A 25,229-nucleotide genomic window follows, 5' to 3' on the forward strand; every position below is an offset into this window, starting at 1 on the left:
ACAATCACCAGTTGGGTAGCAGATGATCTTCATCGCCTCTGTAAAACTGCTATCCTGCTTATTGTAGGCCTCAAAGCATTGTTTTCATTATTATTTGCGTGTGTCCTGAACTCCAATTTGCCTGTAAGCGGGATGAAAATGAGTTTCCCGGAGGAAAAACCTTGCTAGCTCCGTATGAGATTGGCTAATTCACGTTCAAATGTAAAAGTCCTTATAAAGATTCCTCTCGTAACGACGATAATCGAACTTAGGCCTTTTCCAATCGAAGAGCGCAATATGCTGTTTTTTTCTTCCAATTGCGCTACGGAGGTGCGGAGTGGCATGGAAAAGATCATATTATTTGTATATCCGGATTGTCGTATTATTTAATCCCTGGCTCTTCCATACATGATAGTTTTACAACCTTTCGTGAGTAGAATTTACATTTTTTTTTTAAAAAAAAAGAAGTCTGTTCCACGTGTACTTTTCGATAAGTCTGAAAATTCCGTTAAGCGATCTGGCATTAAGGAGTAATATTTCCATGCATTAAGATAAATTACGTAAATCCATTTACGCTGAGTGTTTAGTCGCTGTGTAGTTGCTGCTTCCATCAACATAACGGCACTGGAATTTTTGACATACTTATGTAAGTGGTTTCAGGAATATGCTTGAATTCGCGCTACTTTGTTAACCTGCTTTAAACCACTGAACGTAGAATGAATATACACGTGCACTGATCCATCATTTTCACCATCAAGAAATGCTGTTCATCACGAACTAATAATTCTTGACGTAGTAGTTTCCGTCATCTTGTGGAACTAAGTGCCCAAGTTTAACCGCATCAGTTTTGAAAACTAAAGGACGTGTTACACGATATTGGGCGGATGACCCTAATGAAGCAATCATTGGGTGTGTATAAAGACGACAGATAATTATTGTCTTTTGGCGATAAAAGTTTGTGAAATTTTATCTCCAAAAGTTCTCTCGTCATCATCATCATCATCATCAGTTTCCATTTCCTGATATGTTCTTCCCCCAAAACAGAGCATTCAGGTTACTATGACAATACCACATAATCAAATTTACATTATTATTAATCTCCTATCCACAATTTTCCTCCAAATCAGTCTGTTACTTGCAAGCACTCCAATATTTTCATATCTAACATTCCTTTCTTCTAAGGCACTTCTGACCGAATCAATATACTTAGATCTTGATCTTCCTCTGGATCTATTTCCTGGCATCAAACATCTGTTATCTTGGCATCAAACATCTGTTTTGCTAACCTCTCCTCACCCATTCTATTTAAGTGGCCATACCACTTTAGATTAGCTCTGCTGACACATTCTTGAATGCCATCAATGCCAAGTTCCTTTCTAATATCTTCATTTTTTAAATATGATCCTGACATTGATGCCATCTGTTCATGCCCCTAATCTTTCTCAGGACTCTCATATCTGCGGTCTCTTTAGCCTTTAGTCAAGTGTTTTATTTCTAACCCAGCTCTCAAATACATAATTTACACCAGGTTTGAACACTAAATAGCTGAAATATTTTACTTATTTTGTAGGATATCCATTCAAACCTTTTTTTGTGCTCCCGCCTATTTTCATAGTTTTGGTATTGCTGATTTTCATTCCAGTTTTCTTACAGCTGTTATTCAATTTAATTAGAGAATCCTGGAGACTTGTATTAGATGTGTTTAGGAGTACAACATCATCTGCATAAAGCAAAGAGCTAGGTTTGACATCTTTAATTCTAATATCAGGTCTAATGCCACTTTATTTCATAATGTGGTCAATATGGATGACGAATAAGAGTGGAGATAATGTGCATCTTTGTCTTACCCCTGATTTTACATCCAGCCATATTGTATTTCTTTCAATTCTAACTGCTGACTGACAACTTAAATATAAACTATGTATTGCTCTGTATAATGTTCCATTTACCCCTATAACTGAAGTGTTTTGAAAAGCTTTTCTCTAGGTACTTTGTCTTATGCCTTTTCAAGATCTACAAAACGTAAATACAGATCTTTGTTATATTCCCACGATTTCTCAACTGTTTGTCTTAAAATGAAAATCTGATATTGAACCTCCATTTGGCCAGAATCCAGCTTGTTCTTCACCAAGCTTTTCTTCCACAATTCTTCTCAACCGTTTCTCAAGTATATTTGCATAGATCTTGCCACGAACACTCAGTAGGGAAATGCCTCTGTAATTCTCACATTCAGTTTTATTTCCCTTTTTATATATGGGTACTATGAGAGAGAGCTTTACTCCAATCATCAGGAATTCATCCTTCTGTCCAGGCCCTCTGAACTATGCAGTGCAGCCACTGTAAGACTTTTATACCTCCATACCTTGAGAATTTCTGGTCGAATATCATCTACTCCAGCTGGCTTTCCACATTTCAAGTTTTTGATGGCGTTTTCTACCTCAAGTATTGATGTGGAGAGGATGAGATGTATTTAGCGAGGTAGAGTAGAGTGCCCTCCAGCGATGAGTCCTTGGACTCATCGCTGGAGGTGTCTCGAATAATAATAAATAATAATAATATATACTTCGCTTTTCAAAATTTTCCTCTTGAAAATTTTCTAGTACGGTTCTGTCACTGCTTGGTTCGTTTAACAATCTTTCCAAGTAAGTAAAAAAAAATCTAATTGTTAACAGATTTATTTTATGTGTGCATATTTAATATAATACCATCATTACACGATGATGATGATACGATTACTTTCGGATTTATTTTTCACGAATCTTTATCATTATTCTTCTCATAAAGGAACTCGTTTGTCATTTCTTTTGATTGATGTCTTTGGTTGATTTTAATGACAGTAAAATTAGTAATTTGTCAGTAATTCACTTAAAGTAACAAAAAAAGAAATGCCATTGAATATTTATTACTCTTTCTCATGGATAATCCACTTTTTTATATATAATTTCGATCTATGTTAACGATTCGTTCTTAAATTGATTGAAGACGTGCATCAAGTGAGAAATCCGAAAATTGATCGGTTTGCTTGGTAGCTGACAGGCGATGTGACAAATGAAGTGTAAAAGGATCTTACTGAATTTCCACAAATTTATTCACAGGGGTGGGTGGTTTGGAGACATTAATATGACGCTTACTCAAATTCTGTCACAGAAAATATCGGTTTTCTATCACATAACCGGGTATTGATGCTCCTAAATTTCTTTTTTAAAAGTTTCGTTTTCGTTGTGTACATAAAAATGATTGGCTCTTGTTTTTACTAAAAGTAAAAATGGAGAAAATTACAGCAGTTGCCTTTCCTATTTTTAGAATTACAAATTACTAGGTATTTAAAAAAATTCTTTACTTCATCATGCAGTGGTGGCATTTAATTTTTTGGGAGAGTGGAGGAGAAAGTAGGTCGCTAAGCGCCCATTCTATAAACTTAAATACATGCACTTTAATCTTATAATCTGATTATCTTAGCCATCCTTTCTAGACATATCCCTTGATGGCATACATTCTAGGTCAAAACTAAAAGTCCCATATTAATTATCAAGTAATTAATGCGGAGGATTTGAGATCATTTTCATTGGGCGATGAAATTGGAAGCCTGAAATGACTAAAAAAAAAAACATATAATCTTTTAAATTAATGTTACCTTGTATCAGCATATTTTTGTGTTCCCATATCACCGAATAGGTTGCTGATCACATAAATATTTATTAAAAGCGCTAATTAAAAGCATTTTAATCAGTTCTTATGAAACACCGTATATAAATCGGCCCATTTTGTTACCCTGTCTTCATACATGATATTTCTTTTGATGGACTTTGAACTTTGCACATTCTTCATAATTATAGCTGTTTTAAATGAAAGCCTTATATTGTAATGTTCATAATGTCTAATTGCTGTAGCTTGAAAAGTAAATGATTCGTTTTCTCTTTCTTTCATTATCTGATAGAGGTTCCTACAGTGGTCACTTGCGAGATGTACGTTAGAAGTTTTGGTTCCGTTAATCCAGCAACCATGGTAAGTACTAAATATACTACATAAAAAAAAATAATAATAATAAATAAATAATAAAAAAACTCGTATATATTAATCATACAAATGTTCTTATTGATATATGCACACGATTTATTCGCAGATTAATATAATAACTGTCCTTAGAATAGCTGAGATTTCCCTCAACTGCTTTGGACCTTTCTGTGAACTAAGTGCCTCTCTATTTAAAAAGTAGCTGAAATGACCTCATGGAGCAGAATATAGGGCCTCTGGAATTCTGGGAAAGAGTAATTTTTTTAATGTTTGCTCTTTGCTTGCTTGTCATCTCCGGATAAGTTGATGCACGTTGCTGATTTGTTTGAAGCGTCAAGTGAACTGACCGGAGAGGGGGGGGGGGAATAACCTAATTATTCGCTTGTTAGGTTTTTTGTAGAGAAGTAGATATGCTATTTCATGTACCTATATATTATTATTATAGTTCGTTTTTAATTAATTTCTCATGTTTGTTCAAAGTATATAAATACTGGATATTTTATTCAGATCCAAATAAATTTTAAAATATGTAAATAAGTACACAATAAGCGCTGCTTTACATTTTAATGGCAATATATTTTACATAATATGCGTGTGTAATACACATTAATTGGTGAAATTCTCTACAACTTGAATTGGAATGCTCTACAACTTGAGTGAGTGAGGTATATCAATGCTCTAGTACTCACTGTTTCATTTCAAAATGATTTATCTTTTGAAATTCCCTGTCAGAACTCCATTTGGCAAAATCGTTTTTTTGTTATTGTGTAAAAATATACATAACTTTGTCAAGACACGTTTACAATATGAACACAGCAGTTAAAATTTATGAAGTTTTGAAAATTAAATGACCAGTGACAAGAAATCATTATTGAGGAATAAGTAAGGAGATAAAGTGGATTAAGTACTTATACTTCTCTTTTCACCTTCGACTTACCCTTGCAGTATTTTTATTTTTATTTCATTCATGTTGGTTATCTTTATTTCACACTTGAAAATTAATATCTGTCTGATTTTTTTTTTTTTTTTGTCATACGGTGTACAAAAGTCTACTTCACTGCCGCAGCTTCAGGCTTTTTCTTCCTTTCTCTCTATTTCTCTACAGTTGAAAGGTAATAATTATGAAGGGGGAAAAATATACATATAGTATGAAAGTTGTGTTGACTTTCTTCTTAGCATTCCTTCGCTAATATAAAATTGTGTTAATCATTCGAAGTTAATGATGCAGTTCCGACGGTGGCGCTGCAAATAATGTCGGTTGGGCCTTCAGTAGCAATTTAATAGGCTGTGAAAGAGTACCAGATAGTGATTAGAAAGCGTTGGAGTCACTCGCTCGACAAATTATCACGTAGGGAATAATTCGTGAAATGATATGTCTCAACAAAACTGTTAAAGTGCATGTAAGAAATTATAGTGCTAGTCCGGTGTATTTTCGTATTAGATGGAATTAGGGGTTTGATAGAAGGGGGAAGAAGACAGGAACGGTATTCTATTTACGTGACTTATGTCACTCAGCTGATATGCGTGTCTTGAATCCTTGGTCTGCCTCTAAACCGTAACGTGTCAAAATTGGAAAGTTCCCCTTCTCCCTTTCAAGTGACGGATGTTCGACGTGATACAAGAAAGCAGGTAGATAAGAAAAGGGATGTTGAATCAAGTGGTTTACTATCTTCTGAGTAGGTTAAATTTTGTAACAATGTTAATGATGTATTTAAAGATTTGTTTCATTTTAGTTCTCAGTCGTATCGTCGGGATATACTTCGAAAGCTTTGAGCAGTTGCTACCCTCACGAATGGGCAACTATTCAAATTTATTCTGTGACTGAATATTTGTATTTTAATTTCGTTGCATTACATCGTTATTTTGTATGGTATAATACAATTTGCTTAAGATCTGTTCATTCGTTCACATAGGTCCATTTCCTTACGTTGTAGCTAATTGAATCGGCTTTCTATCTTCGAATAAATCATTTTGTTTACTTTAACATGAGTGTTTGTAGCGATGTGTGTATGTTCGCACAACCTGATTCGACATTGGTATTCATTCTCACGCGAGTCAAACTATCCTAGAGTATACTTGATCGCGAGATCAAGCTGATATCTGTATAGGCATCAAATAAAGCATTGTTGCTTTATTACTAGCAGGTTAACTATACGAGACCGTTACCAACCGGAAAGCATACACGTAGATACTATTTGCAATTTAAAACAAATTGTTTTGTGTTTCTGTCTATGACAATGGTATCTCTTCATTTCTGCTAATTTTAACATCTTTAGGTTTTTTTTTTTTGGTTTTTTTTTTTTTTTTTTGCTAATTTGAAGCTGGACTGGCTCAAAGCATTTTATAAGGGCTTTTCAGCGGACGCGAATTTGCTGGTATCTAATTTTCTTCCTTGTAACTCGACATTTTCTCCCCGCAACATATAAATGGAACAGAGAAAACTTCGTTACTCATTAGTAACGCGAGCTTCGGCTTTGAAGCAAACACTGCGTCGCCCATCTGATTCTGCTTCTTACAGAAAATTAGAACTAATTGCCGTAATATCAGCGCTCAAGTCCAGAAAGAGTTTTGATCATCTCTCGAAAGGATTGTGCAGTCTAACGGTGTTTTTAGTCATGATTTTTTTATTCGATTAGTATGTGAAATCACGTACACTATTTTGCAATCGGATACGTACAAATAAGAGCAAAATACGTCTTTATCGAGAAATTGTGTGTTTCATTGCATTACAACTAATGGACGTAATCCGTACCACTACAAAACTCGCATCATTAACCTTCCGAAATAAAAATGTGTAGAAGAGCCACCGACAAAACCTGGATTGCAAAGTAATGAATCGCACTTCCAGCCTGATGAATGTGCCAGTCTAGCTATCTTCACATGTACACTAGAGTAATCAGTGTTTCAGAGAGGAATGACAGTCGGATGCCATTCAATAGGTGAACCGCTGATCACAATCATTTATACAAAATCCACAAATTTTGCATGTTGTACATTCGCATTTATTTTGCAGTTGGAGTCCCAAGCTTTGGTATATTGCATTATTACATCCCGTATAGCAGCAAAACATTAGTTTTCAGATTTTCATGTATTGTTTTGAATGCGTTCATTTTTAATCTTTACAAAGCCTTTCGCGTTGTTATCATTCTTCTTTTGCATTTGAAAAATCTTGTATTTAAGATTTACAATTTTTTTTTCTTTTATATCTTAAGTCGCTTATATTACTCTAATTTATAATTTCTCATAAGAGCAGTGTAGGAGACTGCTCTTCAAGACCACCACTAGATCGGAATTCGTATGAGAATTGCGAACTTTATTTGACCGAAGATTAACAAAGAACGGCTTATGCGGTATTCATGCAAGATTAACCCAGTTACTAAGATGATGAAGTTCTTAGTTGTTCCTTCTTCCATTGGTAATCGAAAAGCGATTCATAGGCTTATGGCACAACTCGTTCCATTACGGTATCATGCGAGATAAGCCTACTTCGCTCCAGTAAGTTGCTACAGAAGGGTTTTTATCGGAATACAACTTATGTAATCAGAGACATTTGAGCAATCAAGAAAGTTGATTCGCGTGTCCACATTGTATATGTGATCATTCGATACACTGGATAGTTGTACTTGAATGCCTATCCTTTGAGAAGAACGCAAGTTTACGATGAACCACGTGTTTATAGTGTATTGTATAAGTGTGCTTCGAAACTAAACCCGCTCGAGGCGGGTTTAGTATCGAAGCCAGGAGCTTTCATTCAGTCATATACTGTTGATTTACTATGTGGCGAATGCTCTATCTGGCGATTTATGCAACCTAAGACGGTGCATCTACAGTACTAGATGAGATTTGCAAAAATACTTGCTTACTGAATCGTTGCAAAAAAAAGATACAGTAAGCAAGTAATTTTTGAGAATATTCATATAAGTTCTCTAATTTTAAAAATATCTGTAATCTATTTCATTGTCACTTATGGGAAACTTTGTATCTAAAAGGAAAAATATTTTAGGAGAAGATGATTTATTTTTAATAATAAACATGTTTTTATGACGACCACCATTTTCTGCTGATCTTGATCTAATTCCGGTTTACATTTTAGATGAGTTTTTATAAAAACTTTTATTTGGTGACAGAAGAATCCATCCAGATGAAACAAAGTGCTTGGTGTGTAGTCATCCAGTACCGAGAAAGATGAGAATTTGGAACTTATAATCCATGGCAGATAGTAGTCTATGCTGCTTCAAGTAGTAGTAGTGTAGGCCAAAGTAATCTAAGGATCTTAATCCCAGTGTCAGGTAAAAATCTTCTCAGATAAAGTGAGATGAACAGAGGACTGCCGACCAAAATATCAAAAAAAAAAAAAAAAAAAAAAAAATTGAAAATCAAAGGTAAAGGACAGTGGTTACCAATTGTCTCTTGTCGTGTTTCAAAAGAAAGATCTTGTTACGCGAAAACATTTAGCTCCTGGGCCTTCTAAGTCTTAAAAAGGATGTCCCATTTACCCTGTAGTGTGAACACTGAGTGCTTATACTAACCTTCCTTGCAAATGAACGGAGCCGCCTATTCACCTGAGCACTATTCACCTGAGCACGCTTTATGATTAGAATCTTTCCGAAGTCTGCCAAAGTGCATCGTGCTGCTCGAGGACAAACAGATGGAGTGAGCGCGTCTGTATATCTTTCGGCAGCAAACTGAACTTTGGAAGGATAAAGACATCAGAAGAATCCTTAATCGCTGGATACTAAATCTTCTGGTCCCAAGTGGTCTTTGCCCAAATGAACCCAAGGTCTGGGCTTCAGAATTAGCTATTAGTCCGTGTTTTCAACCTCTCGAGTATGGGGTAATTTTAAAAAATATATTAACGCCTATACAAATTCGTCTGGCAATCTTGATTCAGTCCACCTCTAAAACGGGAGATAAAAAACGATAATCCTGCTATCGTCCCTTTTGTCTTCGCCTCAGCTCTTTTGAAATATCGGCGGCTAACTCTTACGTGGAGACCGCTTTTGTATAAAGGACAATGCAAAGGTTGGACAAACTGATTTTTTTTTTTTTTTGGGCATTTGATCGGGTCGTTGTGTACTTTATGCAGAGAAATCGCCAGTAAAGTAATTATTCGCTATGTGTCTGTTGATGGCTTCCTGGATGCCATCCAAATATTGACAGAATAGCTCAGCGCTTTCATTCAGTCTCCTATATACATTTTAATGACCTTTTATGAATAAGCAGTAATGCTATCCATAGGTTTGCTGTACACTCTACTTCATGACGTTTACTGCTCAGATGATCCATTTCAAATCTTCCATACTAATGCCTTAAATAATGGCGGCTCGTACATAAGCACTGTGACACTGCAGCACCCCAAGGAAAAAATTAAAAAAATAAATTTTGTTTGTGTTTATAAATAATAACAATGCTTACAACATCATATAAATGCAATACAACATATTAAAGATTACATGTTAATACAATGCAATACAACATGTTAAAGAAAATAGAAATGCACTGCGATTTAACGCAGTTTCAGAATTATCACGTTAGGCGAATTGCAGCTAGACTCGCCGATATTCGTTTGTGCTTCTTATTGCACGTTACAAGTGATTCCGACACTGCTCGTTTGGGCAGTGTATCGTATGCTTGCGTGCGTTATTTCTGTGAGATGTGAAACTTTTATTATTGGTGCGTATTCGTGGTGAGGGTGAACTATTTTTAATAAAGCAATTTTTAATATGTAAATTTATTTATTAATAAATTGGTTACTGATTAGGAAAAAATGAATTTTTTTAAATTTTATTATTTTTTTTATTTTGTATATGCAGTACCCTCCCTTAAAACTTTTACGGGCCGCCACTGTTCTTAAATGTTGATTTCTTTGTTACTGTCTGGTGGAGCGAGGGCAGCCTAGTTATTTTTTTATTCTTATGGCAAAAGGAATACAGAACAGCTGCAGGTCAATGTCCAGTGTGGAAAGCCAATCCAAGGCCTCATCTGTCACCTTGTGGATGTCCTGTAAACCACCACCTTGAAATTGGCGCCTTGGGCAGTCGTTCACAATATGAATAATCGTCTGAGCCACCGTAGAACAATCACAATAAGGGTGGTCTAACAGTCCCATTTATGCAGTAGGTAGCCACATCTGCCCTGGTTAGTTCTGATCCTGTTGATTGATGATCAAATCTTCCTAGGAAGAGCAAAACCAGGCCGCAGAGCACAGAGATCTTCTACCAGGGAGCTGTTAGTTGGGAGATTGTTGGACCAGTATCCTCTCCACATGTCAGCCTAGTAAAATTATGCTACCAAAACAGTCCTTTTTTTTATTTTCGTAAAAAAGATCTTGCTTCACTTCCTATTGTCTTTTTTTTTTTTTTTTTTGCTAATACTAGGGTCTGTAGGCAAGATCATAGTTTTGTTCTTAGGCTGACTTACATTTGCAACATTTCCTGGAACAAAGACATCACGCGCTTAGCCTCCAGATCTCCCAGATCTACTCAACTCTAGAAATTTCCCTAAAATATTACTACACTATCCAGAAAAAGATTCTCCAGTTACTGATTTTTCTCTCTCTCTGTTAACACTTCCTTACAGTCCAGTTTCAAACCTACTGACGAAACGGTTCATACTTTTTTTTTTAATTCCATCTGTCTCTATTCTTTGAAACGGCCTTCCTTGCTTTTTCCTGAAGGACTACACTACCTTCCAGATGTTCAAGAAACAAATCAATAAGTTTTTTTCTCTTTCACCACCCACTTACGTACAGCAGCACTATTGTGTCAAATATATAGGTTTCCTTGCATATTTTGTGTGAGATTTGATATTTAAAAAAAAATATATAGTGAATTTCATTAAATTACGTTCAAGCAGTTATTGTGAACAAATAACGTATCATCTCAAAGTTGCATTGTAGTTAAGTTACATTCAGAAGTAGAATTTCCAAAAGCAGAAGACATCTTATGATGTAATTTTGTAACTTGTAATATAAAATTACTTGTTAAAGTTACGGGCTCCCACCGGAATCCCTTAAAAAAAAAACCAACAACATAAGCTTTGTGTATTGTCAGAGATTTTGCTCTGTACATAATATTCTTTTTTTTTTTAAATGAGTTAGTGAATGAACTTTTAATGAAAGCGTCAAATAAGTTTACTACCCATGAAATTCATACGAATTCACAAAATTAATTTCTTAATTTTCATAGGTCATTAGTATTCAAAAACGGACATATTAAAATATGGAACTTTATGCATATCTGAATAATCAATATATTTCGTTTCTAGTCTTAACGAACTAATTTATATGATATAACGCGTCGATTTTACTGTTTCATTTGCCTGAATGTGCATAACGATGTGGCTGCGAACAAAATTGCAAATTTTGTTCTTCAGTCAGATGTAGATTTCTTTCCCAAGGGAAGAATGCTCCTTAGTTAATGATTTTGTTAAAATTACACAACGAGCAGAGAACTTGCACAACTCGCCAAACCATCATACATCAGATAGCGTAATGATGATTACCATTATTACTTCGCAACGTCATAAACTCTCAACGTTCCTGATGGAAATCTGTTTCAGAGTCGACTGAACTTTGTCCCACTAATTAAATGTGTTTTCTGTTAACAGCATGCCGTGTTATTCTTCCCATTGTGCTAAGGAGACGCTAATTGAAATATTAATTAGCCCTCCACCTAGATATTACTAATTAACTATTACTGTATTAACCAAATATTTCATAGGAACGCATGCAATATTAACCTGGATACGTGAAGTATAAAATTTATATCGTATTCTCACTTATACCTCACGATTGCACAAGCACTGAAATCTGTCATTAAAATTCAGTTAATTTAAAAAGATGTATGAATGGTTCGAAGCTGAGCTGCATATTTGCACCTAAACGTTCATGCTGTCATCTGCTATGCAAATTACTTATCCCAGTTACTGGAAAACAGTCCAGTAACTAAATGATTCTCGGGCTCCATAAACCATAGAATTATGTATCGGTTTACTCTCATAGTGTTAATAATGTTACACAGCGTTAAATAATCCGTGTTTTTATGGCTTTTCGAGTCATTTTCAGGGGTGGTAAGCAGTGAACCGCATCAGTTTGAGGAAATTCATCTACCACCTTTTGTTATTGCCATAGCTTTTTCTAAGTCTTTATAAATCCGCCATACCTACAGGCCCTTAAAGTCCATGGTCTTCCCAGATTAGTTTTCATTACCATAAGCCTAACCACCTTATCCTAAAATTATGCCTAAATACGGTGTGTAAATTGCACATGTTCTACTAGTTGAAAAATCCGAGTTTGATGGGAACTTTTCACATTTGTATAAGATGTGCTAACTCCCCTTCAACTGAATAGTCTTGATGAAAGTTCTTCGCCTCCTAGACGGATTTCCAACCTAAGTCTTCTTAACGAAAAGGCTTTGAACAAACTACTGAGCTACGGTGACTATTTAATTTTCTCTAGGTATTTTTATAGATGCCAATCAGAGATAGCTGGCCCAAGGCTTACACTAATTAATCTGCACGCAGTGAAGAAGATGACTAATAAGTGCCAGCATCTCGTGGTCCCCTAACCCTAATACAATATTTTTAATGTCTGAAAATAGCGTAGGTTCCACGGCTGATTTTCTTGAGTTTACGGGACGAAAAACCCGAGTTTCCGGGGAAAAAAACCCGCTTGCCCGTGCCAGAGATCGACTATCTCGGGAACCGATCGAAAAAAGGCTTAGAAAATGTTCCTCCAGTCGGCGACTAGACTAGAACTTATGTCTTTCTTCGTGCGGTTACGCGCCATAGAGTGCAAACGCCATTTCTACTGAGGGACACAGGCTCCTCTGACTGGCTACCAGTGGCAATACTGAACTGCCCACTTAGTCTCCAAAAGTTTGATAGGACTTAAACGGCCTCGCTTACTCCCTGTACCGGAACAAAAAGGCGTTAGCTAATTTTTATAGATGCAGGACGAAACTCATGTATATAAACTTTTTTGGGCACGTAACAATAGTCAATTTGTATATAGTACTAGTAAGACATCAACCGATTTATACGACTATTTTTTTAGATGGTTTCTTTCTTTGAACCACAAAAGAAGACAAATAGAGTACAAGAATATTTGCAAATAAGTAACATTTTTTCTGATACTATTTTAAAATATTGTCAAGTGGGGAAAAAAGCTAATTGGTTTATTAAAACACTGTTATCTTTAATCTTTTATAAAATTTCACTACGCTGCTGTCAAGACTACGCACTAGCGCTGATTCAATTTACAGGTTATGCAGCTGACTGAAATTTACGTTATGGTGTATAACGTGATTATCGCCAGCTATTACGAGCGATTATAAATGAGGGACTTTTTTCTTCTTTTTTTTATATAAAGAACGTTTTTTAAGTCCTTAATGTAATTTTCTGCCCATTTATATTGGCTGATGTCAGTTAAATCCTTTGGGAAATAGGTTGAAATGTTAAGACAATATAGTGTACTTAGCTAATGATAAATTTTGACAATAAAAGCAGAAGAAAAATTAGAATCAATACTCCTGCAGCGAGCAGAAGTCTTATGTGAATATGAGGCGGATGATTTTAATGATCTCATCACGTTGGTATTGTTGCTTATAATAGATAGTTTTCTGCTACGTATCGAGCAATTCCAAAATTATGTGATGATTTTCATTTTATCTATCGCGAAACGCTGGAAATGAAAGAATGAATGTGAGCTTCATATTCACATGTTGGATTCTGATTATATAGAGATTGAAGTAATTATTATTTGTTTCAGAATCCAACATGATCGTCCATCACATAGGCAAAACTTGTAAATATTATTTAATGTAAATCACTTATTTTACAATTAAATATTCATATAACTACCTTAATTTTGTCTAATATTAAATTAATTAATCAAAGATATATGTATTAATAATGAAAATACTGTATTAAATATTAAGTTATTTTATTTATTACTATGTTAATATTATAGAATTTGTACGTGATAATTTTAACTGCGTATTAATTGAAATGTAAATATTCTCTATTTATTTCTGTTATAGAAGTTTAGAGTTATGCAATAGCTCAATTTTATTATATTTTATTTGTTGTCATGGAGACGCATGAAGAAGCGAGCGCGAGTGGAACAGAGCGTGAGCTAGGACAAGGATAATAAAAAAAATTATATAGAGGTAACAAGAGAGAGTTGGAACGGAAATTTTGAAGTGAAAGGAAGCAAGGGTATAAACTAGAGAGGTGGAAGTAAATAAAAAGTTCTCAAGGGCAGAAGTTAAAGGGGATAATAATTATAAGCGGAAAAAAAAGAAGCGAATTTTATAGTTAGCTGAAAGTAAAGTCAGCAGTGATAATTAAAGGAATTTAATGCCGCAATCAGATAATATGAAGAAACTGGACGTTCTCTGATTAAACCCAGTTAATCTAGAATTGCGACTTAATTCTAAATCGCCCTAAGCAGAACTGCACAGTGTTTAATTATTTAATGAGTGGTAACAAGGATAATCAAAGTACCTTACAGTTGATATCCATAGTCGTGAAGCGTGATTAATAGTGTTTTAGTTATAACTGCGGAGAAGTCTTATAAATATGTTCTTAAGTGCAACAAATATATTTTGAAAGTTATTCGCAACGTAATTGATGTACTAGGAACTGTTTCTGGTAAGCACTGACATATTGATCATTTTCAATGTATGAAGAATTGAATGTTAGTTACGCTACGTTTAACCTAACTTTAACTGTGGAAATTCTTTGCGAATGAGAATTTGAAAATAAGAATTGTTGAGAGATATTTACAGCAATTAGTGCCTGCGGTGTTCTTTAAGCGTATAGCATAGCTGAGAACTGTGTGGAAACCATTCAGATGGGAAGTTCTATTGTATTTAATTAAGTGTAGGAATTTTGTGACTCAGAAACTGAGAAAGTGTATGTAACGTTTGGAAGATTGAACTAATGTGATTGACTTGACCTAATATTTAACTTTATTCTATTGTTTAAAATTAGAGGTAGAATTTATGTATGTGTCATATAGCTTATATTAAATGTTTTATTTTGTTAATCTAATTATTGTTTGCCTGAATTCCTTTTTATTGCACCGTTCATAAAAATTCGAATCTTGCGGGAATCCCAAGTGGAAAATAAAATACCTCGGCCAGAATGAATGAGGAGACTGCTAACTAACTATGAATTGATCCTGCTATTTTATATACTCTAATCTAAGGATAGAGTGGCGCAGCATAATAGAAATTTCTCTACCCTTGGATTGGTGATCAATTTACAATTAGTTGTTTTTTTTATGAAAGTGACTTGTAACAAGATGGCGGATTCGAACATGAAGAAGAGAACGTCACGACACACACAATTCCTTCTTACGACTTGAAGCCGCCCAAACAAAATTTTCGATGACAGTCGAAAAAAATCGAAAAATTGTATATGTTAAGGGCACTAAATGAATTCTGTACATTTTGTCCAAAACGCCTCTACGTTCAGGTTTTTTTTTTTTTGACAATAAATGATGTTACTATACATTAGGGGTGGGTGAGTATTTTTAAGATTTGTATATAATTTTTATACATGTATTTAAACTCAAAATCTTAACCAGAAACACAGTAAACCTACTACGAGTCGTTTATAAAAAATAAAAATTGATATTACTTCAAACTCATCTAAGAATGTAAACCTACACTCATGTTAATATTAGATCGGTAAAGTCAAATTTTGATGATATGTAGATATGCTAGTATACACAGGGAGATGAATCAACCAGTGTTGAAATTGATCCGCATTCTCTTACGAGGTTTCATGACTGCCGGGATCCTAATCGTTCAGGCGGATTATGCTAGGAAAAATATCATCTTAATAAACTGGAATCAAACATGCGAAGTGCTGAAACTGTAATTCATGACACAATGGATATACTCATAATTTTTCTTCTATCAGATGACGATCTAATAGATGTAAATCAGTTATAGGAGAAATTCACCAAAATGATTAAATATAAAGAAAGCAAATCGCAGTAAAAATGTAATAAAAAAAAAATATTCATTTTCCGGAATAAACTACGTCGACATGGAATGAAGTACAGTAACTAAATTAAGTAATTGGAGCCTGACGTTTCACTAGCTCTTGTTCCACAAACCCATTTAAACTGTAACAGAAATGGTGTAAATCTGTATAAATTTTGGCGCTCTGTCCCATCCGCCCGTCAGCAATAACCAGGAAACACCACCATAGAGAGCGCCACTGTCGCCTTGAATGTAGGTGATCGTCCTTGTTCTGGAAGCCATTGTAATCTGAGCGTGTCTTGAAAATGCCATTGATAATGCTAGCTTGAGCTAACGAGTCATCGGCTTGTCATTACTTAATTTAATTATTAAATTTAGTCACTCATTCCTCTGTCTACGTAGTTTATTTCAGAAATTTTCAACATGAATAACTACAACTAAGGAAATTTCAATATTGAAAGAAAAAAAAGAATCTTTGCACACTGGATTATCGATGAACTTAAAAAATTTAAAGGCAAAAGAAAAACTATATAAGCCTAGAAAGAATCCCTATAATGTAAATGTTTAAAATTGACTATAAAAATTTCGCTAAATGCTTAAAGGAAGAAATTAAAGTATAGAATGAAAACTACTTCCTAATGTTTTTATTGTTTTGTATGAACGGGGACAAAAAAGAATGGAGGTTGGTAAACAAGATAATTGGAAGTCAAAGTAACAATTTCCCTGAGGACAGGATCACTGCTGTACACAACGAAATGAATTATCGGCTTACTAAGTGTGGTGGTGGTTGTGATTTTGATGCAGCAGAAAGTGACGATACAAAGTACTGTACATGACACACTATTATGAAGATATGCAGTAAAGAATGTCGTAATCGAATTTAAAAAAATGGTATATGATATTAATGTCTAAAAATTATAATTGAACATAAATAATCCTTTGAACATAGAAATTGAAGATTGCTTCAGTTCTTCTTCCATTATTTCAAAAAGTTGACAGAAATGAAATAAAAAAACTTACCGACCGATATCAATATTATCAGCAATCGCAATAATAATCGCCACTCTCCAACCAACAGGGTGTGGGTTCGAATCCAACCTTGGGCACGGATGATTTTTTTAAACTATTAAATAATTACCTAAATTCCATATCTTTTTATTCTTCTAGTCAGTCCCTTGACGGCCGTATTTCTTGATATATATTCAACTAGCATCGTGACCTTCCGAAAACGTCTAGATACAGTAATTAGAGGTGTTTATTAACGATTCAAATCCTGTTTAAATAACAGAAAATAATATATCAGCTATGGCGACTTGATTAGCACAACAAAAATAATTAAAATATGGCATCTCACAAGGTTTAGGGGTTACCTTATTTTTAATATGTTAATGTTAACCTATTTGGCAAAATATCGTTCGCCGATATATACTGAGGCGAAACCTTGAGGATTTAGTAAAATCATATCAACCGTGATAGTTTGAAACGAAATAAGTGGTTTAGTAATAACGGGGAGCTGACCATGGTAAGAATTCAAAGCATAATAATTAGAACTATAACTATTACCGATTTTCCCCTAGCGAATTTGCCAGTACATAAACTCTACAGTTGTATACTATTTGTAAGAAATAGCTTTGTAATTTTTTCTGTATATAATGTAGATTATGGTTGACTTTGCGGCGTGAATTTGCTGGTACTTTCTAAGTCAAAGAAAGAAATAACAATATGTCATATTTTTTTTTATCTTTAATTCTTGGTTTCTAAAATTTTCCTTTTCAAAATTGATAGTCCATTTGATTAATCATTTTCCTTGTTTACTGGTCTTAGTTATGCATCATTATTAACATCACTTTTTTTACATGTTCTCTGCTCAATAGTTTGACTTCAAATATTTTGTCAACATTCTTTTTGTTTTTAATGCATGCATTTTAATACCTACTTGATTGAATTCCATTCCATGTTCTATTGTCTCATTTAATTCGACATTTGTATCATTTTTAATTTTAAAGTGATTGTCATGAACTTTGATATAAGCATAAAATTCTTTTTTGCTACTAATGTAGCTTTATGCAGTACGTTTTGTGGGTCATATTATGCTCATCAAAGAACTATTTGCTTATATACATCAGTGTTTCATTCATAAAGTCATTTATGAATGAAAGCGTATGGGTTAAAACGAGCCCTAGGACACAGTGCCGTTGAGAGAAAAAGGGAAGGAACCATCCACCGTGACAAGCACCGAATGAACATAGATGAAATTGACTGCCCAGTTGAGAATGGAAGAACATGGTAAGGCGGCTTCTGTGCCATACCTAGAAACGTCAAGAATAATAATGTTAAATCTACCTTGGAACGATAATATCGGTATCCAGATTGGTTATCACTGATTAATTTGCAATCTTCCAGATAGTAAATAAGTAGCTTAATGCCTTTTTTCGATCGTCTTCGAAAGGACTGAGGCGATGGAAATACAACATTAGTTTGATGGTCGAGTTGTATCATTATTTTTAGGGATGAACACGATATAGGCTTGCTTTAATGGTGTTGGGTGGATGTCCAACAAACATGAGAGCTTGAAGCCATAGTTTTGGAGTGCAGATTTTGAGCCCAGCTGAGGGGGGGGGGGAATAGATACCATTCTGGATTTGGGAACTTATTGGTATCCAAAGTAAGATTTTTTCCTCCTTTTCTGGCGAAAGATTAGAAGAGATGCAGTGACCTGTTCTTAGTATAATGGAAGTGATTTACCTTGGTGGTTTGTATTAGTTGGAGAAGACCGAAAACAGCGGTTTCATACTGTCTTTCGTGAAGTGCACGTCACAACAGCTCTTACATATCGAACTAAACCCGCACATTTTATAATTTCAGCAGAGTTAGTGTGTATTTTAATTAAACTTTTGCTGTATGCCATTTTTTTTCACTCTTGTTAAGATTGATATTGCTTTGTTATGACCACACCCTTTTTCTGACATGTCAGTGATGTCACTCCGCGTGTGAACGAAGACTTGTGCCCATGCTGTAAATTCCTATTGTACATCTTGCGATGTTGTTGTTTTAAAAAGGTCATACATTTATTCGATTCATTTAATCCTAAACAATTAGGATGCTATCTACATAACACCTTCCTTCACATAGTTAGTGTGATTCATCACATGCTTACAGTAACATATCATCAGCAGATAACTTTTAGTCATGACAGCTGATATCATAACTCACAGAAACAATCCTTCATAACGGTGCTAGTACATAGCAGTAAAGCTGCGTAGTTTCAGTCCATCAATGTCCACTTACATAGAGAATTTATGTGCAAACAAGAAAGGTCTGTAAATGATCACTCTTTTACCCAGAGCGCACCTGGCAAACAGCGTGACAGTTCTCATGGCATGTCATCTCGAGCTAAGATAGATAGCTGGGAATACTGAGCTTTGAATATCCACGCGCTAATTCTTGTCAGAACAATGTATCTATAGTAACTGCGTTTCTAATATTAATATATGTATTTATTTCATTGTTATATAAATCGCATCCAGTCTTAAATTGTAGCAATAAAAGAAATTATGTACAGGATTCAATACTAGCATTAATAATAATGGCGCTTTTTGTAACATTTTCATCTGGCATGATGTTCTATCTAAAATTTGCTTTCACTGGTAGTTTATCATTTCTAAATGCTTGTTTACATTAAACTTATTACGTAATATGTTAATAACGTAACTAGAGCTTCGGCGCGCGTAGCACTCTGTAATATCGTTTAATCCGTAGCATTATCTGAGTGTATTCAAGCGGAACTTGTTATTGTTGTGAAAATAATTAAGTATAATCAGTGCCGGCCTGGTTGACCGAGTGGTTAACGTATCCGCTCTCCAGGCAAAATGCTGTGGATTTGAATCCCGCCGTGGGCATGGATGTTTGCAATTGTCTGCGAAACTGGTGGTGGTCAGTAAATGGCGTTGTTGTAGATTATGCAGTGGAGACGGAGAATTGTAGAGTGGGTGCCCTCCCCTGATGAGTATTTCGACTTCCTGGAGGTGTCACGTAATAATAAATTTAGATTGGTCCAAGAAAACTGTTTTTCTTACACATATAGAATTTTTTTTTACTTAATTGTAAATTGCTGTACATGACAAAATTGAAGATATTTATAGATAATTGAGCGAATTGAACAGATAAATTGGTGAATTGTATGATTTCACTGAAGCTGTGAGTAGCCGATCCAATATTGCTGATTTTTTTTTTTTTTCTGGTCAGCACTACTTGAAATTCGACTACGTTAAAATATGCCACAGATTTTTTTGCTTATGTAAAATTACGTATACTTTTTTTTTTTAGTTTGGTATTTTCCCGAATGTGCATCCTATCTTGCGAAGCTTGCATTGAGAATTTCCATCAAAAAATATTTTATTTAATATTTGCATAACAACAAATACTTTTAACTCTTTGCTAATTTGATTCAGCTGTTCTTTATCAACAACACCTGTTCTGCAATTAGATATATATTTTTTAAAAAAAACCCATGCATATCAACGAATTCTGAGCGGTGTTTGAAAACTGTCCGAAAAGTCGTAGATCAGCAAATACTGTCACCTACAGTCTTACTACTGAAAAATACTTAATGCTCGAATAGGAAAAAAATGCTTTATTTTCAATTTATGAAACTGTCTTGTACATTCCTTCAGAATACGGGAGTGAGCTCGCAGCTGTTTCTGAAAGTTTTAGAATGACTGCTAACTTTTAAATGGCCACGATGTTGAACAGCATATTATGTTTAAAAAAAAATATAAAAAAATTAAAAATTAAATGCTCCTTGTGGATGGAGACACCATATTTATGTTTAGTTGTTTTTTCGGGAATTTTCAGAATCTCTGTGATAATACTTAAAAGTTATACATAATAAATGGACTATTTTACTAAGAAACAGATATGATTGTCTTTTTTTTTTTTTTTTTCCCTTTAGGACTATGAAGTTGATCTCTATTTACGACAGAGGTGGGTGGACGAAAGAATCGGAAGCAGTAACCTCACACGATCTCTGGATTTGAACGATCCTGAATTAGTCAAGATGGTTTGGAAGCCAGATATATATTTTCCAAATGCGAAACATGGCGATTTCCAGTATGTCACTGTGCCAAATGTCTTAGTCCGTGTTCATCCGAACGGCGAAATCCTCTATGTTCTCAGGTATAGCAGCTTTTACTTAGTGTTTATTTTTAATAAGCTCCATCCAGCGAATAAGTAGCCAAATATAACTTGTGTTCAAAAATGAAAAAAATATGCTGATACTACGGATTGCTGTCTATGGAGTAAAACTTGTAGCATTATCGCCGCTGACCATTAAAATATAAAAAAAAAACAAAGAAATAAAGGTGTGGACAACATGAATGTAGGGAGGAAGCATCAGTAAGGAGAACGGTATTAAACCTATTATATAAAAAAAAACCTATTATCAAACGGATGGCTGGCACTTAGGTGTTCTGGATCTCACTGCATTGTTGAGCACGTTCACGTGGATATGATCTCGCGTGCTCCAAGGTGGATGGCTGAGGAGTAACAATCAGAGGTTATAGCTTAGATTTATATTAAAGTGGACGGACTGAAAGAATGAAAAAAAAAAATTTAATACCCACGAAGTCTTTTAGTAGGACGAAACTGGTTGTGCGTTCAAAGTAACAGCTCTTTCTATTTTGTCATCCTTCGGCTTTTAGTCATATATTGGAAACTAGTCATGAAATATTGTGTTAGTTTACTACGCCTTGAGTGTTTTCCTTGGAGAAAATACGTTTTCTTCAAGGATGATCTCCAGCTCTTCAAGAAACATTGTCTAATCCAAAACTCGTCATTATTGTGCTGCAGGTTTTGCGACCTCGTGGGAGTGGCGCTGATATATAGAACTGTTTACATTGTTCTTTAAACATAGTTTAAAATACTATGATTAAGGAGGCATTAATATTTTTTCAACAAATTGAAATTCTTTAAGCAAACTTCCTTCTTTTTTTGCCTATTGCCATCATTATTAGAGAGGTAGGTTTATATAAATGAAGAATTGCGCTGTGATCAAATAACAGATTTTGATTGTATTGAATTACACAAGAATTTTCTTAAACTTTCACTGGTCCTACTAAATCTCGTCTCTCTCTCTCTCTCTCTCTCCCATCTCCCCCCCCCACACACACATATTGTGAAATTTAATAAAACATATTTCTTCTTAGATTCGAAGCGCAATTGGAAGAACAACGGAACATTACGTCCTTCGATCGGAAAAGACCTGAATTCGATTCTCCTCGTGACAAGGGAAACCCTTAATGAGACTTTTTTTTTTCAATTGAAAGTGAGTTAGCCGATCTCATACTGAGCTAGCAGGGTTTTTTCCTCTCTGAAACTGTTTTTTTGATCCCGCGTACAGACAAATCGACCTTCAGAACACACGCAATTTACAGACAAAAAAAAGTTGTTGGTGATGGGCTGTAGATGGCGGTGATGGTAGTAGTGTCGTGGTAGTAGAATTAAGTAGTGGAGAGAGTGAGATGTATTTAGCGAAGTAGAGTAGAGTGCCCTCCACGATGAGTCCAAGGACTCATCGTGGAGGTGTCACGTAATAATAATAATAATAATAATAATATTATTATTACTGTTTTGGTAGTTCAGAAGAGATTAATGGATACAATCATTCATAATTTAATTGATCAGAAGAGATTAATGGATACAATCCTTCATAATTTAATTGACAGCAATTATTCGTTGTTTCAAATTTAAATATAAAAATTAACCGTAGCAAAATGAATCAGAGAACTATAATGCACATACGTTGTCTATTCATTTTGATTAGAAAGCACGTAATTTACAGAGATATCGCCACTCATATTATTCAAGGTATCCGGATATTTTTTTTACTTCAAACGACAAAAAATAAAAAAACGCTTCGAATAATAAAGAAATTGAAGGACACTTCACTATGTAGAAATTCCGTAATTCTTTGTCACCATCCCTCCGTTTTCGTTTTTAATATGTAAATTATGGAAGGTCTTCACAGCTATATTTGGAAAGCAGGCACAGTTGTCTCAACTGTATATTTAATGTCTTTGTATGATATAATAATGCCGAAATGACTATATATGAATTTTTTTAAGAAAGAAACATAGTTCTGCATGCAAATACAGTGTTTTGTTTTAATGTCTGTTGTTTTGCTAATTAAAAAGAATATTTATTTTTCGGAACTGTAAATTGTCAGTAGTTCATGCATACATCGAAGGTATTCACTGAAATACTGGGCAACAAATTCCACAATCTTACATACAGTAATACATAATCTTACACACACAACGAACTGTGCTCCAAATCTGCTCACTGCTGTAGAATTTGTAACGCGTGTTTTTTTTTTTTTTTTTTTTCTCCCAAGGGCGTACCCTGAAACGAGAATAAATAATGGCATATCTGTCTGGTTTCTCATATCTTTTTAAGTAAAGAAAGTATGAGATACTTCTTCTTGGGTTTATATTCCGAAATTGTCAGCGTCATAACGCCAATAGTCTCCCTGTCTCCAAAGATGGCAAAATGATTAATGATGTATTTCATAGACTCTCGCGACACACCCTCTCACATTTTCTTTTAATAGTGCTAAGGTCACGGCTCGAAGACTAACATCAAGCTTCTCATCGCGTGACTGGTCACAAAGTGCGATCATGTTTTTTTTTTTTTTTTTTTCTCAGTGTGCTTAATGTTTGCTTAGGAAATTTTCGTGTATTATTTAAGGCAGACCTTACGTCTGGTGTATTGTTGCCAGTCATCAGTAAATTGCCTTTTTTATTCTCTACTTTTCACACGTCATTCACAATGGCAAATTTCTTGAATAATAAACTTTGTCCTACACTTGGCATCTACACTTTGTCCTACATTAAACTTTTACTTGTTCCCTGCTGATTAGTGTTTTCATTGTTTCCTATCCCTTAAGTAGTTTTAGACACAAACATTCGTGATTTTTCGGGTCCTGTGAAACATGCTGTATTGAATTAGAGATCGCATTTGTGATTCATTTTCCTCTAGCCCAACGAGATTCATCCAAACAATCCATATTATTTGGTTATAACGTAAATATCTAAAAAAAAAAAAGTATTAATCACAGTTTTGTTTCATCTGATATGGATTATACAAAACTGAGAGAATCTGAAAGTTTAACTTTGAATAGAATACATGACACCTCCATGGAGTCCGAGGACTCATCATAGCGCTGCACTAACTTCGCTGAAACCTCAGTGAGAAGAGATTTGTAATTATTCCTGATTTGAGATAATTGACTCGTATAATTAAAATATTTGAAAAATGGAATGGATTTTTGTTAAGTAATAAGAAAAAAAATTTTTTTTTTATTTAAGGATCTCTGTGCAAATAATTACCTTCCAAGATATCGATTTTTTACGCTTCAAGATTAACTTTTTTTAAGTTAAATGAAATTTGTGAAGAAGGGTTAAAAGGATATTTGAAGAGTTAATGATTTGTCGCCCACAGAAGAAAGACCACTATAGTCCATATCTAGTCGCCAAATTCAGTTCGGTAATTATAATCGAATCTTGGAGCTTTTTTTCCCTTCAACAGAGTCTGGCAGAGGCGAATTCTCCATACTTGCTGCGCAAGCTCATTAATTGAGAAAGAAGTAATATTTATTTGTTAATAAATGCATGCATTTATAAGCATTCCATTTAGGCTTTTATTTTTGTAGACAGAAGACGTTTTAAGCTTGCGCGGCAATAACTGAGCTTTGCGTTGTGTATCGAAGGCCGACGCTAGTCAAGCTACCTTGGCTTGCTCGGTTGTGGGAGCATCCAGGTCCTGTGGTTTCATGCGCGCTCAAAGCCATTTCCGCTCCCTCCACGTCATCTCACCCTGTTGCTTAAAGTAGCTCTAGCCAGTGAGCTTCAGCCAGCCTTTACAAGTGTGCATGTTGCTTGGGAAAATTAAGTTACAACCAACTTTTTATGACGATGTTATTGACCAGTTCATAAAGAAGAACCACAGGGTAGAATTTGTACTCAAGTAGCTAAATTGAAAAAGATAGAATATCATTTGTAAAATAAATGTTGTGTTTGTATGATTAAATGTACATAAATTTCTAAATACAGGTAAACCTGGTATAACTCGGTACTTATACAACGCAGTTTCGATATAACTCGGTCTAAAATTGTAGTAACCCTTGTTGAACGCGGTACTTATACAACAGCCGATAAAAACACGGTCTACAAATTGCAGTAACCC

The 25,229-nt window shown here is 34.7% G+C and overlaps 1 protein-coding gene across 1 annotated transcript in view; it reads left to right on the top strand.

Annotated features, from left to right (window-relative positions):
- Positions 1 to 25,229, top strand: part of LOC150100298 (glycine receptor subunit alpha-2-like) — a 155,221-nt gene that overhangs the window by 77,442 nt on the left and 52,550 nt on the right. The window contains exons 3-4 of the mRNA XM_090402585.1: positions 3,917 to 3,984; positions 20,941 to 21,164. Coding sequence (XP_090258711.1) covers positions 3,917 to 3,984; positions 20,941 to 21,164 — 292 coding nt within the window. The remainder of the gene's footprint in view (positions 1 to 3,916; positions 3,985 to 20,940; positions 21,165 to 25,229) is intronic.

This window comes from Typopeltis vanoorti, chromosome 13 (assembly GCF_054136105.1).
Source record: "Typopeltis vanoorti isolate ZY-2024b chromosome 13, IOZ_Tvanoo_1.0, whole genome shotgun sequence".
Taxonomy (NCBI): Eukaryota; Metazoa; Arthropoda; class Arachnida; order Uropygi; family Thelyphonidae; genus Typopeltis; species Typopeltis vanoorti.